Here is a 17,136-nt window from a genome sequence, read left to right as displayed (position 1 = left end):
TCTCATCAACTTTCACCCTCATTGTCATAGATAAATTAATGGTGAAAAATGAATAAGAGGAAGAGCTCATATCTTCGGAGTGCATTCTGCGATTTAGATCAAAATTGAGATTTATGTTTGTTATTGAGGGCTGGTCACATGGATATGACTATTGTGGGTCAAAGGGTCATTGATGGTTGTGTAAAGGGGGCTCTGTAGCACCAAATATAAAATGTCCATGTTCAGGGGACTCTGTAGCACATCCCTTTTCAGCTACAGTCACCAAACTTTGTACATACTGTATGTAGATCTCATCAAGCTGGAAAACTTTCACACCACAGACATTAGCTCTGCCCAACAGGAAGTCAGCCATTTTGGATAGTTTGAAAATGGCATGCCCTGGAATTGAAATACTCTTCATAGGGAATTCATCTGACTGGCACCAAACTTTGGCAACGTCATGCCAAAGCATTGAAGATGCTAAATTGCAAACAGATTTTTTATATTTCAAATGGTGTTGCCATGGCAAAGCGATAAAATTACATAAAAAAATGGAATAAGGAAATATCTTCTGCGTGCAGAAATAAAACAGCAAAATTGTTTATCCTTGCAGGCTGATAACATTGATGTGACTATTTTGGGTCACGGTCGTAGTGCCATGAAGTAAATACTTATTAATCTCTACCTAGACCAATTTAACACCTAATGCATTGAATTACGTTTGTTAATTTAAAGCAATTTTAGGGATATATAAAAATTGTAAATTATTTCATTACAATATAATCTTCAGAGCTACATGTTTTTTCAATAAATAATTATATTAAATTATAGCAAAAAATAATCATTTAGCAATAAAACAAAAAATAAACAATACACACATTGTTTATTAGGGTCACTGTTTTGGTACGGTATTTGTTATGTACAGAAAAATAAATATTATATAATATCAGATTTTTAAATATTGCCATATAAATATTTTAATATTGCCATGGCGATTCACAAAATTATGCTGCCTTCATTTTGTACTCGGAAGTTCCGAGTTCCAAGTAGAAATTTGTTACTGGAACGCCCCCTCAAATCGGAGTTCCAACTCGGAAATTCAGAGGAACCACAACAACCCCGACTTCAGAATCCAAAATGGCTGCTCGGCACATCAACAGTAAGTGAAACTGTAGTATTTTACAGATTTAGATTATTAATATATTACACCATATAACATTTTTTGTTCCTAAGTGTTATTTTCTAATTGTTTATGCCTCAAAAGTATAGATTATGGCTATTATTCACCACAAACTTTGCTTTTGTGACCAGGACAGTGATATTTTGAAATGTAACTATTTCGGATGAGAAAATAGGTGAGTTGACATTTCGTTCACATAAAATGAGAAAAAACAACATATGAATCCAAATTAACATGTATTTATACAAAAATAATAAAAAAATGACTACAAATGATTTAGAAGTGACTAGTTTTTTGAGATTTACGATTAAACTGTATTTACAACATACCATCTGCGTCTCCTTTCTTCTTCCATGATGTTTTTAGGTGGACTTCATATTTGTTCTGTAGTTGTTTACCTGGAGGCATTCATCTCGGTTTTCCAACTTGTGTACTGGAACGCAGTCAACTCGGGTGTGATGTCATTCCCAGCTCCGACATCCGACGTAAATGGAACGCAGCTTTAATGGCAAAAATAGGCAAACAGGAATTGTCTCATATCTTCTGTGTGCATTGTGTGATTTAGATTAAAATTGAGCTGTATGTTTTTTCTTGGGGGCTATTCATATGGACGTAGCTATTGTGGGTCATGGTCATAGCACCACCAACTGGCAGCAGGAATTGTGGCACTTACAACAGACTTTGAAAAAGTTCTCTTACATTTACCCAAATTGTTCAGAAACTGCTGATGGAATATTTTGAAGGGATGCTTGATAGCTTTAATAGTGTTGTCATGGCAGTGGATTAAATTACATGAAGTTGTAGTCAAACTGGAATGGTAGCATATATCTATTACACATTGTATGTTTAGGGTCCGTGTTTACATTAATGTTGAGTTGTTGCTGTGTCCATCATGCATTGTTTTCCGAAAGCCACCGTGTGGAAATGGACCCATGGTGCTTGGGCCCGTCTTCGCTGCTTGCAGCTATATTTTATTATTATTTTATTAATATTTTTGCTAAATATTGAAGATAGTCCTATTTTGTTATTAGGTGATATGAATATTTTTTGTAATTTTTGAACAGGCATTGCTAAAAGCAAAATAAAATAAAAAAAATGGCTCTATATTTTTAAGCAGGGTTGCAGCAGGTTTTAAAAAGATCTTAATTCGCCCTTCTGCAAAATGAGGCCTTAAAAAGGTCTTAAATCAGAGCAACAAGTCTTTAATTTATAAGGTCATGGCATTAAATGCTGTATGAGTGATTGTTCCGTTTTTAAGAGGTGTGTCCTGAAAATTCTCTAAACATTGCAATCATGTACTGGTTTCAGCTGGTAGACTCACTGACTTTTTTCTACTTACATTTGATGTACTAATTTTCCTTCTCGCTATTGTCTTTGGTATCGTTTGCAGAGAAGAGAAGCAATTTTGAAAAGTTGCACATTGATTTGACAATACATTCATTCTAGTCTTTCTGCAAATCTGCTGAAATGTATCTGGATACCATGGCATTGACATCATACGCTTGGCGCGCATTCTTTGGCTGTGTCTCGTTTGGAAGTCTGCATCCTCCGGAGGTCGCGTTTGTCGGCCGCATACGTCATCGAGGCTGTCTCATTTCATAAAAGTGAGGAGGACACTTTGAATGCAGCCTTCGAATTCGACCTTCTTTTAGGGGAATTTGGAAGGATGCACAAGGTGTATCCTTCGTGGGCAGTCACAACCCATAATTATTTGCTTCAAAATTAACAAAAATTAATTATTTGCTTAACAAAAATGTCACCAATTTGCCCCTAAATATGATGTTCAAATGCAAGTATGTTATTTCCCAAGTTGAAGTACCTTAGTAGATAGGTGCAGAGTATATAATATATATAATTATATTAATATAGAATTAAAATAAAGTATTAGACTAAAACTACACCAGTAAAATCTATTTTCTTTTCTGTCTACATTATTACAACTCCCTTAAATTTTACCTCATACATTCCCTTCCAAAGGGAATTTGTTCCCTTCTCACTCAAAGCGCTCACGGTTGTTAAAGTGAGGCATGCTGTCATAGCAACCATGTTACATTCTGTTTCCATTTGTCCTATGAAGGCCGTCTCGTTTAATCGAGATTTGTTTAAAGGAGGACGCTCGGTATACTGTAGCCTTCAAAGGATGAGTCCTACCTAGCATGCAGCCTACCGAATGAGACGCATGTCATCCTGTCATTCAGCACTAGTAGAAATCCACCAAAAAACATTTTTTCAACAACGAGCTGAAAGAAGCTGATCATTTCTTTGTGCAGCATGTGAATATGTAACATTTTGACATTGCCTGATTTACCTCCGTGCTCGTGTGAACTGAACATTACAGAAAAATGCAAATTGTGACAACCTTTATTTTTCTCTAATTACCAACTTCGTATGTTGGCTTTGCATCCAATCTAAATGTCTCTTAATATATAAATATACTAATTATTAACCATATTAATTAGTATGTTATATTCCATGTGATTCTGTTGTTTTACCCTGATATCATTAAAACAGCATAAAGTGAATCTGTACTTTATATGCCCAGAGAGATCATACATTCGATATGGTTACACTAGGGTTTAACAAAAATAGCTGCCCTGCATTAGGAGATGATTTTGTCCAATACGGCCCTTTACCTAAAATGTGTTTCAAGCCACTAATTAATCCACCTGAACAACCAAACATATGAATCAAACCTATATTTGAAGTGACAGTCACACCAACGCATTGCAGTTCTTCCATATTGTCAAAGGAGGGAAATAGAAAGGATAGCTGAAACTTCCATAATTATTGGAAGGTAATGCCCTTTTTCTTGGTTTGGGCCACTGCCCTTCAGAATTTCTGTGCACATCCCTGACGCTACTGTATACATTCCCCTGCCCTTTTGAAAAATAAGAATGAAAAAATACATATGGGAAACACAAAATGTTTTAGTTCAGTGCAACCAAGAGCCAAGGCTTTTTGACATACAATATTTTGTCATAGAAATGGAAGTGGAGCGTAGTTCTAGCGGGAAGACCAGCAGGTGTACATCACATCATTAGCTGGGTAACTCCTAGCCAATCGCACGTAAGCCAATGCTTTATAAGTCCACTCACTCCAGCCACATGAGGCCACCTCAATTTTGCCATGCTTCTCATTCCTCAAGGCCACTCCGCCGTTTTTCCGCCTCCTCACACTAGCTCATTCCATAGACAGCCTCTCCTACCCACCAATCGATGATGGCTGGCGAGAATCTCCGGATGACACGCCCCTATTTCTCGGACATGGCTCCCTTCATAGGATTCAGGGGTTGCCGTCTAGGACCATGGTTCACAGGGGAATGTCCAGAATTATACTTTCTTCAATATAGCGTCCTACGCTCCAGATGCTCTCTTCATAAGTAATCCCATTGCTAGATATTATATAATTGAATTATTTGACAAATGTTCTCAATCTACAATCCCAGTCTCGATGCGGCTCAGCTGAGGGAAGAAAGAAATGACACCGAGACCCAAGCTTCAAATCCTTCCTCGCCATTCGTACAGCACTTCATCATACGGTCCAGCAAACAACCTTCCCCTCTACCCTCCAATGAAATGGTTCTTTACCCTATATGGGGTAAAATATATGTTTGAGTTCAGAAATGGGAAATGCATTCCCAGAACCACTGCAGCCTCGTTCCGCGATGACACAGCAAGCTACATCTACAAAAGAAGTTTAAAAGAGGCCTTTCTTATTCCACACCCATCATCACGGCCAGCGTCATATGGGTTCCCTCCAGAAACTCAACGCATCGTAGTCATGCAACAATTCCGCAGTCGTTATTACAATCAATAAAGTCTGGCCCTCCTCGAACCATCATGTCCCCCTATGAGACGTCTGACATGGCAGAGCATTTCCTGTAACTTCATCATCCCAGCCAGACACATTCCCTGGTTTTTCAATGTAGTCTCTGACCCCCTCCCTCGCTTCGCAGGAGTTCCACAGACCAGCTCGACAGGCACCCTTCGAGGTATACTGGAATCTACAATGAAGATGCTCGGCCGCTGCTCTCCCCAATCGTACCTGAAATAGTCAACTTGACCCAAAATCATCATACAAGCTCAACTCCCCATCAGCCATAAGTTCTCATGCATATCTGGTGGTGGTTGGTGGCTCTTCCCCAGCTCATCCTTACCTACACAATGATTCAATTAAAGCAAGCTCTCCGTTCGCAAGGACAGCACATAACTATGTCCCCCCCTCCCCCTCGCCAGGCTTCCATAATCTCAAGCACAGTTCCATCGCATAGGGATTGCTCAAACCAGCCGCCCTCGCCGGAAGCTCGCACCATAACGAGATGTCTTTCAACAAGGTATGGCACGACAACATCGTCATTATCTTATGACGTTATGTATGCGTTCACTCTGGCAAAGATAACATCAAACAACTTTCCCTCGTCGGAGGGTTTTCATATCAAAAGTTTTCTTTCAACAAAGGGATTGCACACAATGTCGCCATAACCGTATGGCTTTACGCATGTTGCTCACCTTTCGGCAAAGATACCTCAAACAACTTTTCCCTCGTCGGAGGGTTTTCATATCAATGTTGTTTATCTTTCAACAAAGACACTGCACAGCAATGCCGGCTTAAAGCAAAGATTCTGCTCAACCAGGGGCTCTCGACGGAGTGCCCAAAATCACACTCAAGGACAAAGAGGAGATGCACAGGGATGAAATAAAATAAAAAATTTTAAAAACCTGCTTTCCCATCGAAAAGGCTTCACACAACCACGCCAGATGAATTGCAAATTTCACGTCAAATTCTAATGCTCGCATCTCTTAATTCCTCCTCCAGAATGAATGCCCAACACAAGACCTGGTTCGTACCAAACTGGATCATCTCTTTTGGGGGTAGTATACTACTTTCTCTCTTTTTGGGGGTAGGCTCCTCACCCGTCTCCTATCTCCGGCAGGACATGATGGTGCCGGGTACAACTCCCTCGGACTGCCGGACGGGGCCTACGCCAAAGAGAGAGACATCACCTCCCGTTTTACATCTATCAAATAAATGGCATCTCAAACTTCACTCAAGCCTGCGTGTCTTCCCGATAGAAATGGAAGTGGAACGTAGTTCTAGCGGGAAGACCAGTAGGTGTACATTATCACATCATTAGCTGGGTAACTCTTAGCCAATCGCACGTAAGCCAATGCTTTATAAGTCCGCTCACAATCTATCACATTGCTGTTTTGGTGTGCTAACACTGCAACCTCCACCTCCCCACCACCACCAGTTGAGCCCTGTCCCGCAGGGGGGTAGGCTCCTCGCCCCTGCCTCCTTTCTCCGGCAGGACATGACGGTTCCGGGTACAACTCCCTCGGACTGCCAGACGGGGCCTACGCCAAAGAGAGAGACATCACCTCCCTTTTACATCTATCAAATAAATGGCATCTCAAACTTCACTGAAGCCTGCGTTGCGTGTCTTCCCGATAGAACAGCTATTACCTAACCTTGTCTTTTGATTGCAGACTATTTTTATGTCTGGCTTGTCTGGTTTGATGTCCAATATGTCTTGAATTTGCAATAGAAACGACATGCTGTTAAATGTTTAACACTCAACGTGTTCGCAATCTGTCAAACATTAATTCTAAAGTAACCTTTGGTTTGGCACTATGTTTATGGGCAGATTAATTTATGCCCCAATGCATCTCAATAGCTACGTTTACATGTAACAATATAAACTGTTAATAATCCAACTGATAGCGCATTGAGATTGAAAAGCCTTCATGTAAACACCTCAATCAGGAAAGGGGTGAAAGGGGTGGTGTAGACCTATAATAATCCATTAAATAGAAGAATACTAGCCATGTAAACATTTGACTCAATACCTTGTGCTCATGCACAGTGGTGTGTATGTTTGTTAATTACTAATACTTGTCACAGGAACCTAATTTACACAAAGCAATGATAGCACGCATTAAAAAGGGTATGGGTGCTTGCACTGGATATTCTGCAGGACATATACTGTATGTACTTTAATTGCATCACATATAGGTCCTTCTCAAAAAATTTGCATATTGTGATAAAGTTCATTATTCTCCATAATGTAATGATAAAAATTAAACTTTCATATATTTTAGATTCATTGCACACCAACTGAAATATTTCAGGTCTTTTATTAATTTTGAATGTGTAATTTTATTAATTTATGATAATTTTGGCATACAGCTCATGAAAACCCAAAATTCCTATCTCAAATAATTAGCATATTTCATCCGACCAATAAAAGAAGTGTTTTTAATACAAAAAAAGTCAACCTTCAAATAATTATGTTCAGTTATGCACTCAATACTTGGTCGGGAATCCTTTTGCAGAAATGACTGCTTCAATGCGGCGTGGCATGGAGGCAATCAGCCTGTGGCACTGCTGAGGTGTTATGGAGGCCCAGGATGCTTCAATAGCGGCCTTAAGCTCATCCAGAGTGTTGGGTCTTGCGTCTCTCAACTTTCTCTTCACAATATCCCACAGATTCTCTATGGGGTTCAGGTCAGGAGAGTTGGCAGGCCAATTGAGCACAGTAATACCATGGTCAGTAAACCATTTACCAGTGGTTTTGGCACTGTGAGCAGGTGCCAGGTCGTGCTGAAAAATGAAATCTTCATCTCCATAAAGCTTTTCCGCAAATGGAAGCATGAAGTGCTCCAAAATCTCCTGATAGCTAGCTGCATTGACCCTGCCCTTGATAAAACACAGTGGACCAACACCAGCAGCTGACATGGCACCCCAGACCATCACTGACTGTGGGTACCTGACACTGGACTTCAGGCATTTTGGCATTTCCTTCTCCCCAGTCTTCCTCCAGACTCTGGCACCTTGATTTCCGAATGACATGCAAAATTTGATTTCATCCGAAAAAAGTACTTTGGACCACTGAGCAACGGTCCAGTGCTGCTTCTCTGTAGCCCAGGTCAGGCGCTTCTGCTGCTGTTTCTGGTGCCTGTGCACAGTGGCTCTGGATGTTTCTACTCCAGACTCAGTCCACTGCTTCCGCAGGTCCCCCAAGGTCTGGAATCGGTCCTTCTCCACAATCTTCCTCAGGGTCCGGTCACCTCTTCTCGTTGTGCAGCGTTTTTGCCACACTTTTTCCTTCCCACAGACTTCCCACTGAGGTGCCTTGATACAGCACTCTGGGAACAGCCTATTTGTTCAGAAATTTCTTTCTGTGTCTTACCCTCTTGCTTGAGGGTGTCAATGATGGCCTTCTGGACAGCAGTCAGGTCGGCAGTCTTACCCATGATTGCGGTTTTGAGTAATGAAACAGGCTGGGAGTTTTTAAAAGCCTCAGGAATCTTTTGCAGGTGTTTAGAGTTAATTAGTTGATTCAGATGATTAGGTTAATAGCTCGTTTAGAGACCCTTTTCATGATATGCTAATTTTTTGAGAAGGACCTGTAGAGCAAAAAAAGAATGTGTCATTCTTAATAGGGAATTTAAGCAAAGTGGCTACGCTGTTCTGTTTTCCAGTGCGCTTACATGACTTCACTAACTTCCTGATGTCGTAAACCAGAATTTCAGATTATAATTTCAGTGTCAGATTAGTGAAGTAAACATTATGTTTTATATGAGGTCGCTGTCCTTTTCTGCATATCGCGGCGGCATTTTGTGGCCTGTTCTGCATAAAGCGGTGGCCCAGTTCAGCTTATTGTGGTGCATTCGGCCCTGTTTTGCGGCCAGGCCCATCAGGAAAAGTTCTCCCGGTGGCCAGTCCGCCCCTTATAAGTAGCCTAAATATCTAGCTCAAAACACATGTATACTTAAAATTTATTACCCACAATTGGTAAGAGCAACAAAGCTTTTCTGGCATATTTTTATATATCTCAACAAAGCAAAAATGACAGACTTTGGTGCCATGCTCACGGTGGCTTTCTCAGCTTTTCTCCACTTCTTCACAATTTGACAGCTGGTGCTCTTCGCATGTGGTGCATACGTTTTGTTCGGAATACATGTAATGCACATGTAAATGAATATTTGTATCCGATTGGCAAGTTTAGAGTACATATAAACAGTGAATTCGGATTCTGCAATCGGTTAAATATTTTTTAAGTAGGGCTCGTTGCAGTACCATATTTGACCACAAATCCCCAGTGAAAAAATGAGGGGCGCTGTGGAGTTCAGGATAGCAGCAGATTATCAATATCAATCACAGTGTAATGGAGGTTGCATCTAGATTGTAACTTTAAAATAGAATAAAAGCATACTAGGTCTTCTTTTAAATACATATGACAGAATTTTGATTACATAGAGCTAATAATGTAATTTTTACCAGTAAATTATGGATCTATGTTTTCAAGATGATATACAGATGGGACTCTCCCTCCCTGCCCATATGGATGATCCACGCATGATTGTGACCCTGAAAAGAAAAATTTGAACGAAATGGCACTGTGCTCAAGTTTAGATGCCCGTAATAATTCAGTGTAGCACTCATCAGGGGCAGAGAATCAAGCGCCATCTGCCAATAGATTGACATCATTTTATAGGGCTTCAGAGACAATAATTTCTGGGAGGAGTTTCCATAGCATCAGCTACTGACCCAGTGTCAAAGGGATCAATGGCCATCAAACATACATCGTACATACAAATAAATTTAAAGCTGAAAAAATAAATGTCTTTATTTCCTTTCTCTATTATTCTTCTATTCAATGAGGAAAAAACAAGTTTTTTCTTGTCTTGCAGTCAGATATTTGTTCAGATGGTTTGGTCATGATTGAGAGTGAGACACACATTTGTCAAAGCCAAAGAGAGTCAGGATTTATGAATGCTATTGTATGCAGCGCTAACTGTTGTTAAACTCTCAGCTGAATTGCTGGTAGGTGCACCGCTGTCTGTTGTTAAAAAAGATTTGCGTAGAGAGTGTTCTAATTAACAGACTGAGATTTTGATCAAAATTAGACAGAGGGCCAGATAAAACTTTATTGGCGAGTCACCAATTGAATAGCCCTGCTGTAATCTAATCTACTTAACTATGATATTGAGGTGAAGGAAAGATGTACATAGAGATAAAACACAAGAGAACAAAGACAAAGAAACATATTTAATGGACTCATTAATAAGCAGAAACAAAGACAAAATATATGCCAACATATGAGAATCCCCAAAAGATCTAATGACCCGAAGGTAAAGTTAAAGGCAAAGTGAGCACAGATTTCAACATTATTCCATTACAACAAATTAAATGTTACACTTCAAATTAAGTTTTTGACTAGATTTCTACACATGAACAGCAACATTTCTTATGTGCTGATCACAAATTATTTTCAAAGGCTGTGGCTCTAAAAGAAAACACCACCTTGTCAAAGTGTCTGCTTTTTTTCAGGTCCCTTGTCCAACCTGGAATGCCCTCAAACTGAGATCACTGGACACATAAACTGGCAAAGAAATGTTCCTGTGCTGAGAACAGCTGACATAAAGCCTTTTATAGCGGCATCTATAAACACAAGTTGACACTACTTGCTATACAATTTTAAATATGGCACCCTACGTAAGGGAGGCTAATGTTGATTTGTTCCATGATAGTGAATATATAGGTTAAAAAAAAAAGCTTCATGTGTCACATTAGCTTGGTCAGTGCATGTGTCAGTTCAGTGCATATTTGACCTTCATGTTCTGTCTCTTTTCAACACTTTACAGATGAACATGCGCTACATTCAAGCCCTTACCTGCCCTATTACATTATAATTCTAGAGAACTTTTCAAAAGCTAGCACATTCAGTCAGATTACCTCCATGTAGCTTGCAGGAAAACAGCATATACTGTATGTATGGTCAAATTATTGTTTGAAATGTTCAATAATATTTTATGAAAGATTGATTTTATTTAATTCAAACATCAGTGGACAAAGCTCTGTAGAAAATTGGTGTTTGATAAAACAATTACTTCATGTTTTCTTAAAAAAGAAAAGGGTCCATATTTATCAATTGTTTTTTAGTTTCACAACTCGGAGATAAAATTGCAGTTTAAATGGATTCATTTAAAGCTTCTCTGGAAAATGGATCATAAGAGAACAGTGCTAAGTAATGATTATTAGTAAGCACAAAAAGGACCTACAGATACTGTTTTAACTTTAAAACAAATGTGGGGCAGAATTTGGCAAACCAGAATTTAATGGACATTTAGGGAAAATATTTTGAAAATATAGAAAGAAACATCAAAAGAATTAATGAATGAACAATCAAAAGAATAACAGTGATATAGTTCTAGAGTCATACTCTTTTCCATTTCTCGCTTTGTTAATCAACCTTTTTTTCACTGGGACTCTTCTCTTCTCTCTCTGCCTCATTTTCATCCTCCTCCTCTTCTCCTTGGATATTGGTGGTCAGTTGTTGCTGCTCTTCCTCTTCACCCTCCTCTTCCTCATCTGTAAACCCATCTCTCCTCATCAGCTCCACGTCATCAGCACCATCATCAGATTCAGCTGTACAGATTCCATAACACATGAGACTGATGACGCCTAACGGCAGACCGAAGAGGAAGCAACCCAGCACTGGAGAACTGCGGAACACCGACTACATAAGAGAGAGAGAGAGAGAGACTCAGAATAGATTTGCATTTCCAGAACCAAAGTTTTAGGCACTGTGTAAAGGCTATAGAGACAGTTGGCAAGGAGACCCCACCCACTCATGGGGGAAAGCAAAGCCCTGTTTCCATTGCTACGTATTCATTCCTATGAGCAAATAGGGCGAAATATCCAACATATTTGGCTATTTAAATTTTTTTTAAACTTGACAAAAAGCTGTGGTATTTAGCACTTCAGACAAAGCCAGAACACCCAGAACTGAATTTTTATTGCCTTCTAATGACTAAGACTACTACAGTTACAAGCTGTTGGAGCTGCAAAGCCACACCGTTCAGCAGTCTCAGGAGAGAAGTTTACATTTACGATTTTCACATGAATGTTTTGTTATAAGATTTGTATCTAAAACCTTTCACTGCTTTGTAGCTTGCTTTGTTCATCTTCATCATGCTTTGCATCTTTTGATTAGAATGATTCAAGTGTTTTATCCACGCATTAATTCATTTTTTAAATTACATTTTGTTTTAGTCTTGAATCTAGTTAGATTTTTCCCCATCCACTCTAAGGAATGCATTCAGCACATAGTCGACTGCAGTGGTCTTCTTGTGATAAAAAATATTTCAGGTTTTTTGGCTTTGTCTGGATTGGAAAAAAAAAAGAAAGAAACTACACAACAGTTTTTTGTCATATTTTTTGTTGTTACAAATAGCCTAATATATTGGACATTTCTCCCCATTTTTCTCTTAGGAATGAATGGTTACAGGCTTTGCTTTCCCCTATTATGAACGAAGCCCCCAGGGTATGTTGTGTTGCCAACTGTTTCTATAATTTGTTCAGTGTGCAAGGAAGACAAGACCAATCACAATGGTTAGGGTTAGTTAATTCAAATATTACAGTGATTCTAATTCCATTTTGAAAGTCACTCATCTGAAGCAGAAGATACAACCAGTCTGGAGTTACAAATATTTGAAAATACTGATAGCATGAGTTTCGATACGGAACATGATATTGATCCGGACAAGAAATTTTACTGGGGCAAAGAACAACTGTAGCTACTATACAGAGGAAACACACAATCAAATTAATAAAGATGGCAGACTCTCCATTATACATATAAACAGCAGAAGTCGCTATGCAAACTTTAAGATTAAGAACTATTTGCATGGGTTGGCGCAACCATTCAATATAATTGCTTTATCTGAAACATGGTTGCATAAGGAAAAAAAAGAAAATTTTGAATTGGATGGATACGATTTTGTAAATGTGGACTGAAAACATGGAGCAGGAGGAGGTGTGGCATTATTTGTGGACAATAATTTGAGATTTAGTGTTGTGGAGGATATGAGTCTCATTGTTGAAAATATATTTGAATGTATAACAATTGAGATTGACAGAGAACATAGGAAGAATGTGATTTTGAGTTGTATTTATAGAAAACCAGGCTCATGTGTAGAAAAATTTAGTGAATATATGGAGGGAATGTATACTAAAAAAGCTAGTAAAACAATTATTGTTTGTGGAGACTTCAACATAGATATGCTTAATCCAAATAACCACAAAATGATTGTATTAATACAATCTATAGCTTAAATTTGTACCCTAAAATTACTAGACCTATGAGGATAACGACTCATAGTGCCACACTAATTGATAATATTCTAACAAATGAAATCTTTAATGAAGCAATAAGTGGAATATTAATAAGTGACATCAGTGATCATTTGCCCATATTTACAGTGTTTGATAGTGATTGTAGGCCTAATCAGGAACATTAAACAAATTCAAAAGATTAAGATCAGAAGAAACTTTGAATGTTTTTAAGAATGATTTATTTGTACAAAATTGGGACGGTGTTTATGATATGAGCAATGTGCATGAGGCCTATGATGAGTTTATGAGAATATTTAAAAAACTTTATGATAAAAATTGCCCATTTCAACAAATTCAAAGAAAAAAGGATATCCCTGGATTACAAAGGGATTGAAAAATGCCATCAAAAAGAAGAATTTGTTGTACAGGGAGTTTCTTAAAGAACGAAAGAGGCGGGAAAAAAAGTATAAGAAATATAAAAATAAATTGACTAATATCTTGAGAAAAAATAAGAAAGATTATTACAACAAATTAATAGAAAATAAGATATCTGATGTGAGAGAAATGTGGAAAATATTGAATAAAGTAATAAAAAAAGTCTTCGGGCCAGTTAAGTTATCCTAAATATTTTACTATGGGTGATAAAGACAATTATAATATGACAGAGGTGGCAAATACTTTCAATACATTTTTTGTTAATATTGGGAAAGCGTTGGCAGAGAGTACTCCTGACCCCATAAATGATCAGTATGGTTATTGCTCTATTGATAGAAATGTAAACTCAATGTTCCTTTCTCCGGTAGAGGAAAGTGAGATAATTCAAATAGTTTTAAAATATAAGAATAAAACTTCAAATGATTGTAACAATGTTGATATGACGGTGGTGAGGAATGTTATTGAGGCCATTTCAAAACCTCTTACCTATATTTACAACTTATCATTTCAATCTGGCATATTTCCTAATCAAATGAAAATAGCAAAGGTCATTCCATTCTATAAATCAGGAGACAAACATCAATTTACAAACTATAGACCGGTTTCTCTGCTGCCACAATTATCAAAAATTTTAGAAAAACTTTTTATCATTCGTCTTGACAACTTTTTGGAAAAAATAACATATTTAATGAAAGCCAGTATGGATTTAGAGCAAAAAGGGCAACATCAATTGCATTGTTAGATTTTATAGAAGAAATATCAAGTTCTGTAGATAACAAAAGACATACTATTGGTATATTTATTGATTTACAAAAGGCGTTTGATACCATTAATCATTAAATTTTGTTAGGAAAATTAGAGTGATATGGGATAAGAGGAAAGGTATTAGACTGGATAAAAAGTTATTTGACTCAGTGAAAGCAGTTTGTGAAATTGGGAGATTATTATTCTGAATGCCTGGAAATTTCTTGTGGAGTCCCACAGGGGGCGGTGTTAGGCCCGAAATTGTTTCTTATTTATATTAATGATTTATGTCAAGTGTCAGAAGTACTGAAATTAGTGTTGTATGCTGATGACACTAATATTTTTTGCTCTGGCATTGATTTTCAGTTGCTAGTACAAGAGACAAATAAGGAATTAGAGAAGATTAAATTATGGTTTGATACTAATAAATTATCATTAAATTTAAAGAAAACAATATTAATGATGTTTGGTAATGGTCGAAATAATTTGCAAATTGAAATAAAGTTGGATGGAGTGAACATTGAAAAGGTTGTTGAAATAACATTTTTAGGAGTCATAATTGACAATAAAGGGAACTGGAAACCTCACATTAGTCATGTTAGGAGTAAGGTTTCTAGGAGAATAGCAATAATTGGGAAAGCAAGGCAAGTTCTAAATCAGAAGTCGTTACGGACGCTCTATTGCTCATTAGTTTTGCCATATCTTACTTATTGTGTAGAAATGTGGGGAAATAATTACATCACAAAAGTTCAACCAATTGTCATTTTACAGAAGAGAGCTTTAAGGATCATTCATGGGGCAGGTTATAGGGATCATACCAATACATATTTTAAGGATTCCAAATTACTAAAATTTAATGATTTGGTGGATTTACAGACTGTGCAAATTCTATATAGGGCAAAGGGTAATGATTTACCTCAAAATGTACAAAAATTATTTATTCGGAGAGAAGGAGGACATGGGTTGAGAGGAAAACTAAATTTCATACTTCCATTGGTACATAGTGTTTCCATACAAGGGGTGAAACTGTGGAACAATTTAAATGAGAAGCTTAAGGAATGTCCAAATATAAAACAATTTAGGAAACGATTTAAAGAAAAGATATTTGAACGTTATAAAAATTAAGAAAAATGAGTTGGTTAAGTTAGAAAGTTTTGTTGCAAGAATAGTATATAAATGTATGATGAAATATGAGCTTGTGTTTTGAAATAAATAAATAAAGAAAAATACATAAATAAATAAAAAATAAGTGGATAATACCAAAGAAAGTAAATTAATGTATTAAGAGTTGAAAGAGGGGGTGGGAATCAATAAGTGTTAAACTTTATCCCACTCCTTTTCAAGCAGCGGTGAAGTTATATTTGTTTGATCAACAGTGTAATTAAGTTAGCTTGTGAAAGCCAACTTACTGAAATCCTATTTAAACTTATTAAGTTGGCTTGTGAGAACCAACTTACTGAAATTCTATTTAAGCCCTGCATCTCTCCCTCTCTCTCCCCCTCAGAGGATTTCTTTTATCAAGCAGCCAAAAAGTAATGACCTAAAATCTTCCTAGCCACACGCTAAAACATGCTAAAAACATGCTAGCATCTATCTGAGGGTCAATATCTATCTATCTATCTATCTATCTATCTATCTATCTATCTATCTGAGGGTAAATATCTATCTCTCTCTCTCTCTCTATCTATCTATCTATCTATCTAGCAACTAAATTAAACTTTTTTAACACTACACTGTAGAACTGGCTCATTAGAGTCATTCATTTGGGAATCAGACTAAACTGGTCACACTGTATGTTTCACATTGTAGATTCAAAAGAACTGGCTCATTAGAGTCATTAATTTGGGAATCAGACTACACTGGTCACACTGTATGTTTCACATTGTAGATTCAAAAGAACTGGTTCATTAGAGTCATTCATTTGGGAATCAGTCTACACTGGTCACACTGTATGTTTCACACTGTAGATTCAAAAGAACTGGCTCATTAGAGTCATTAATATTGTAATCAGATTACACTGGTCACACTGTAAGTTTCACATTGTAGATTCAAAAGAACCGGCTCATTAGAGTCATTCATTTGGAAATCAGACTACACTGGTCACACTGTATGTTTCACACTGTAGAGTCAAAAGAACCGGCTCATTAGAGTCATTTGTTTGGGATCAGTCTACACTGGTCACACTGTATGTTTCACACTGTGGATTCAAAAGAACTGGCTCATTAGAGTCATTAATGTTGTAATCAGACTACACTGGTCACACTGTATGTTTCATACTGTAGATTCAAAAGAACCGGCTCATTAGAGTCATTCGTTTGGGAATCAGTCTACACTGGTAACATATGCTAGCATTGCATAGCGAAGTGCTAAAACATGCTAAAAAGTGCTAGCATCATGCTAACACATGCTAAGCATCGCCTAGCGAAGCGCTAAAACATGCTAAAAACGTGCTAGCATCATGCTAACACATGCTAGCATCGCCTAGCGAAGTGCTAAAAATGCTAAAAACGTGCTAAGTATCATGCTAACACATGCTAAGCATCGCCTAGCGAAGTGCTAAAAATGCTAAAAACGCAGCTAGCATTATGCTAACAAATGCTAGCATCGCCTAGCGAGCGCTAAATCATGCTAAAAACGCAGCAAGATCATGCTAACACATGCTAAGCATCGCCTAGCAA

At 37.6% G+C, this 17,136-nt stretch overlaps 1 protein-coding gene across 1 annotated transcript in view; it reads right to left on the bottom strand.

Annotated features, from left to right (window-relative positions):
- Positions 1-10,146: 10,146 nt before the first annotated feature.
- Positions 10,147-17,136, bottom strand: part of tmx3b (thioredoxin related transmembrane protein 3b) — a 212,061-nt gene continuing 205,071 nt past the window's right edge. The window contains exon 16 of the mRNA XM_052114024.1: positions 10,147-11,681. Coding sequence (XP_051969984.1) covers positions 11,406-11,681 — 276 coding nt within the window. The 3' untranslated portion in view covers positions 10,147-11,405. The remainder of the gene's footprint in view (positions 11,682-17,136) is intronic.

The sequence above is a fragment of the Xyrauchen texanus genome, chromosome 41 (assembly GCF_025860055.1).
Source record: "Xyrauchen texanus isolate HMW12.3.18 chromosome 41, RBS_HiC_50CHRs, whole genome shotgun sequence".
Taxonomy (NCBI): Eukaryota; Metazoa; Chordata; class Actinopteri; order Cypriniformes; family Catostomidae; genus Xyrauchen; species Xyrauchen texanus.
This window is presented reverse-complemented; position numbering and strand designations above follow the sequence as displayed.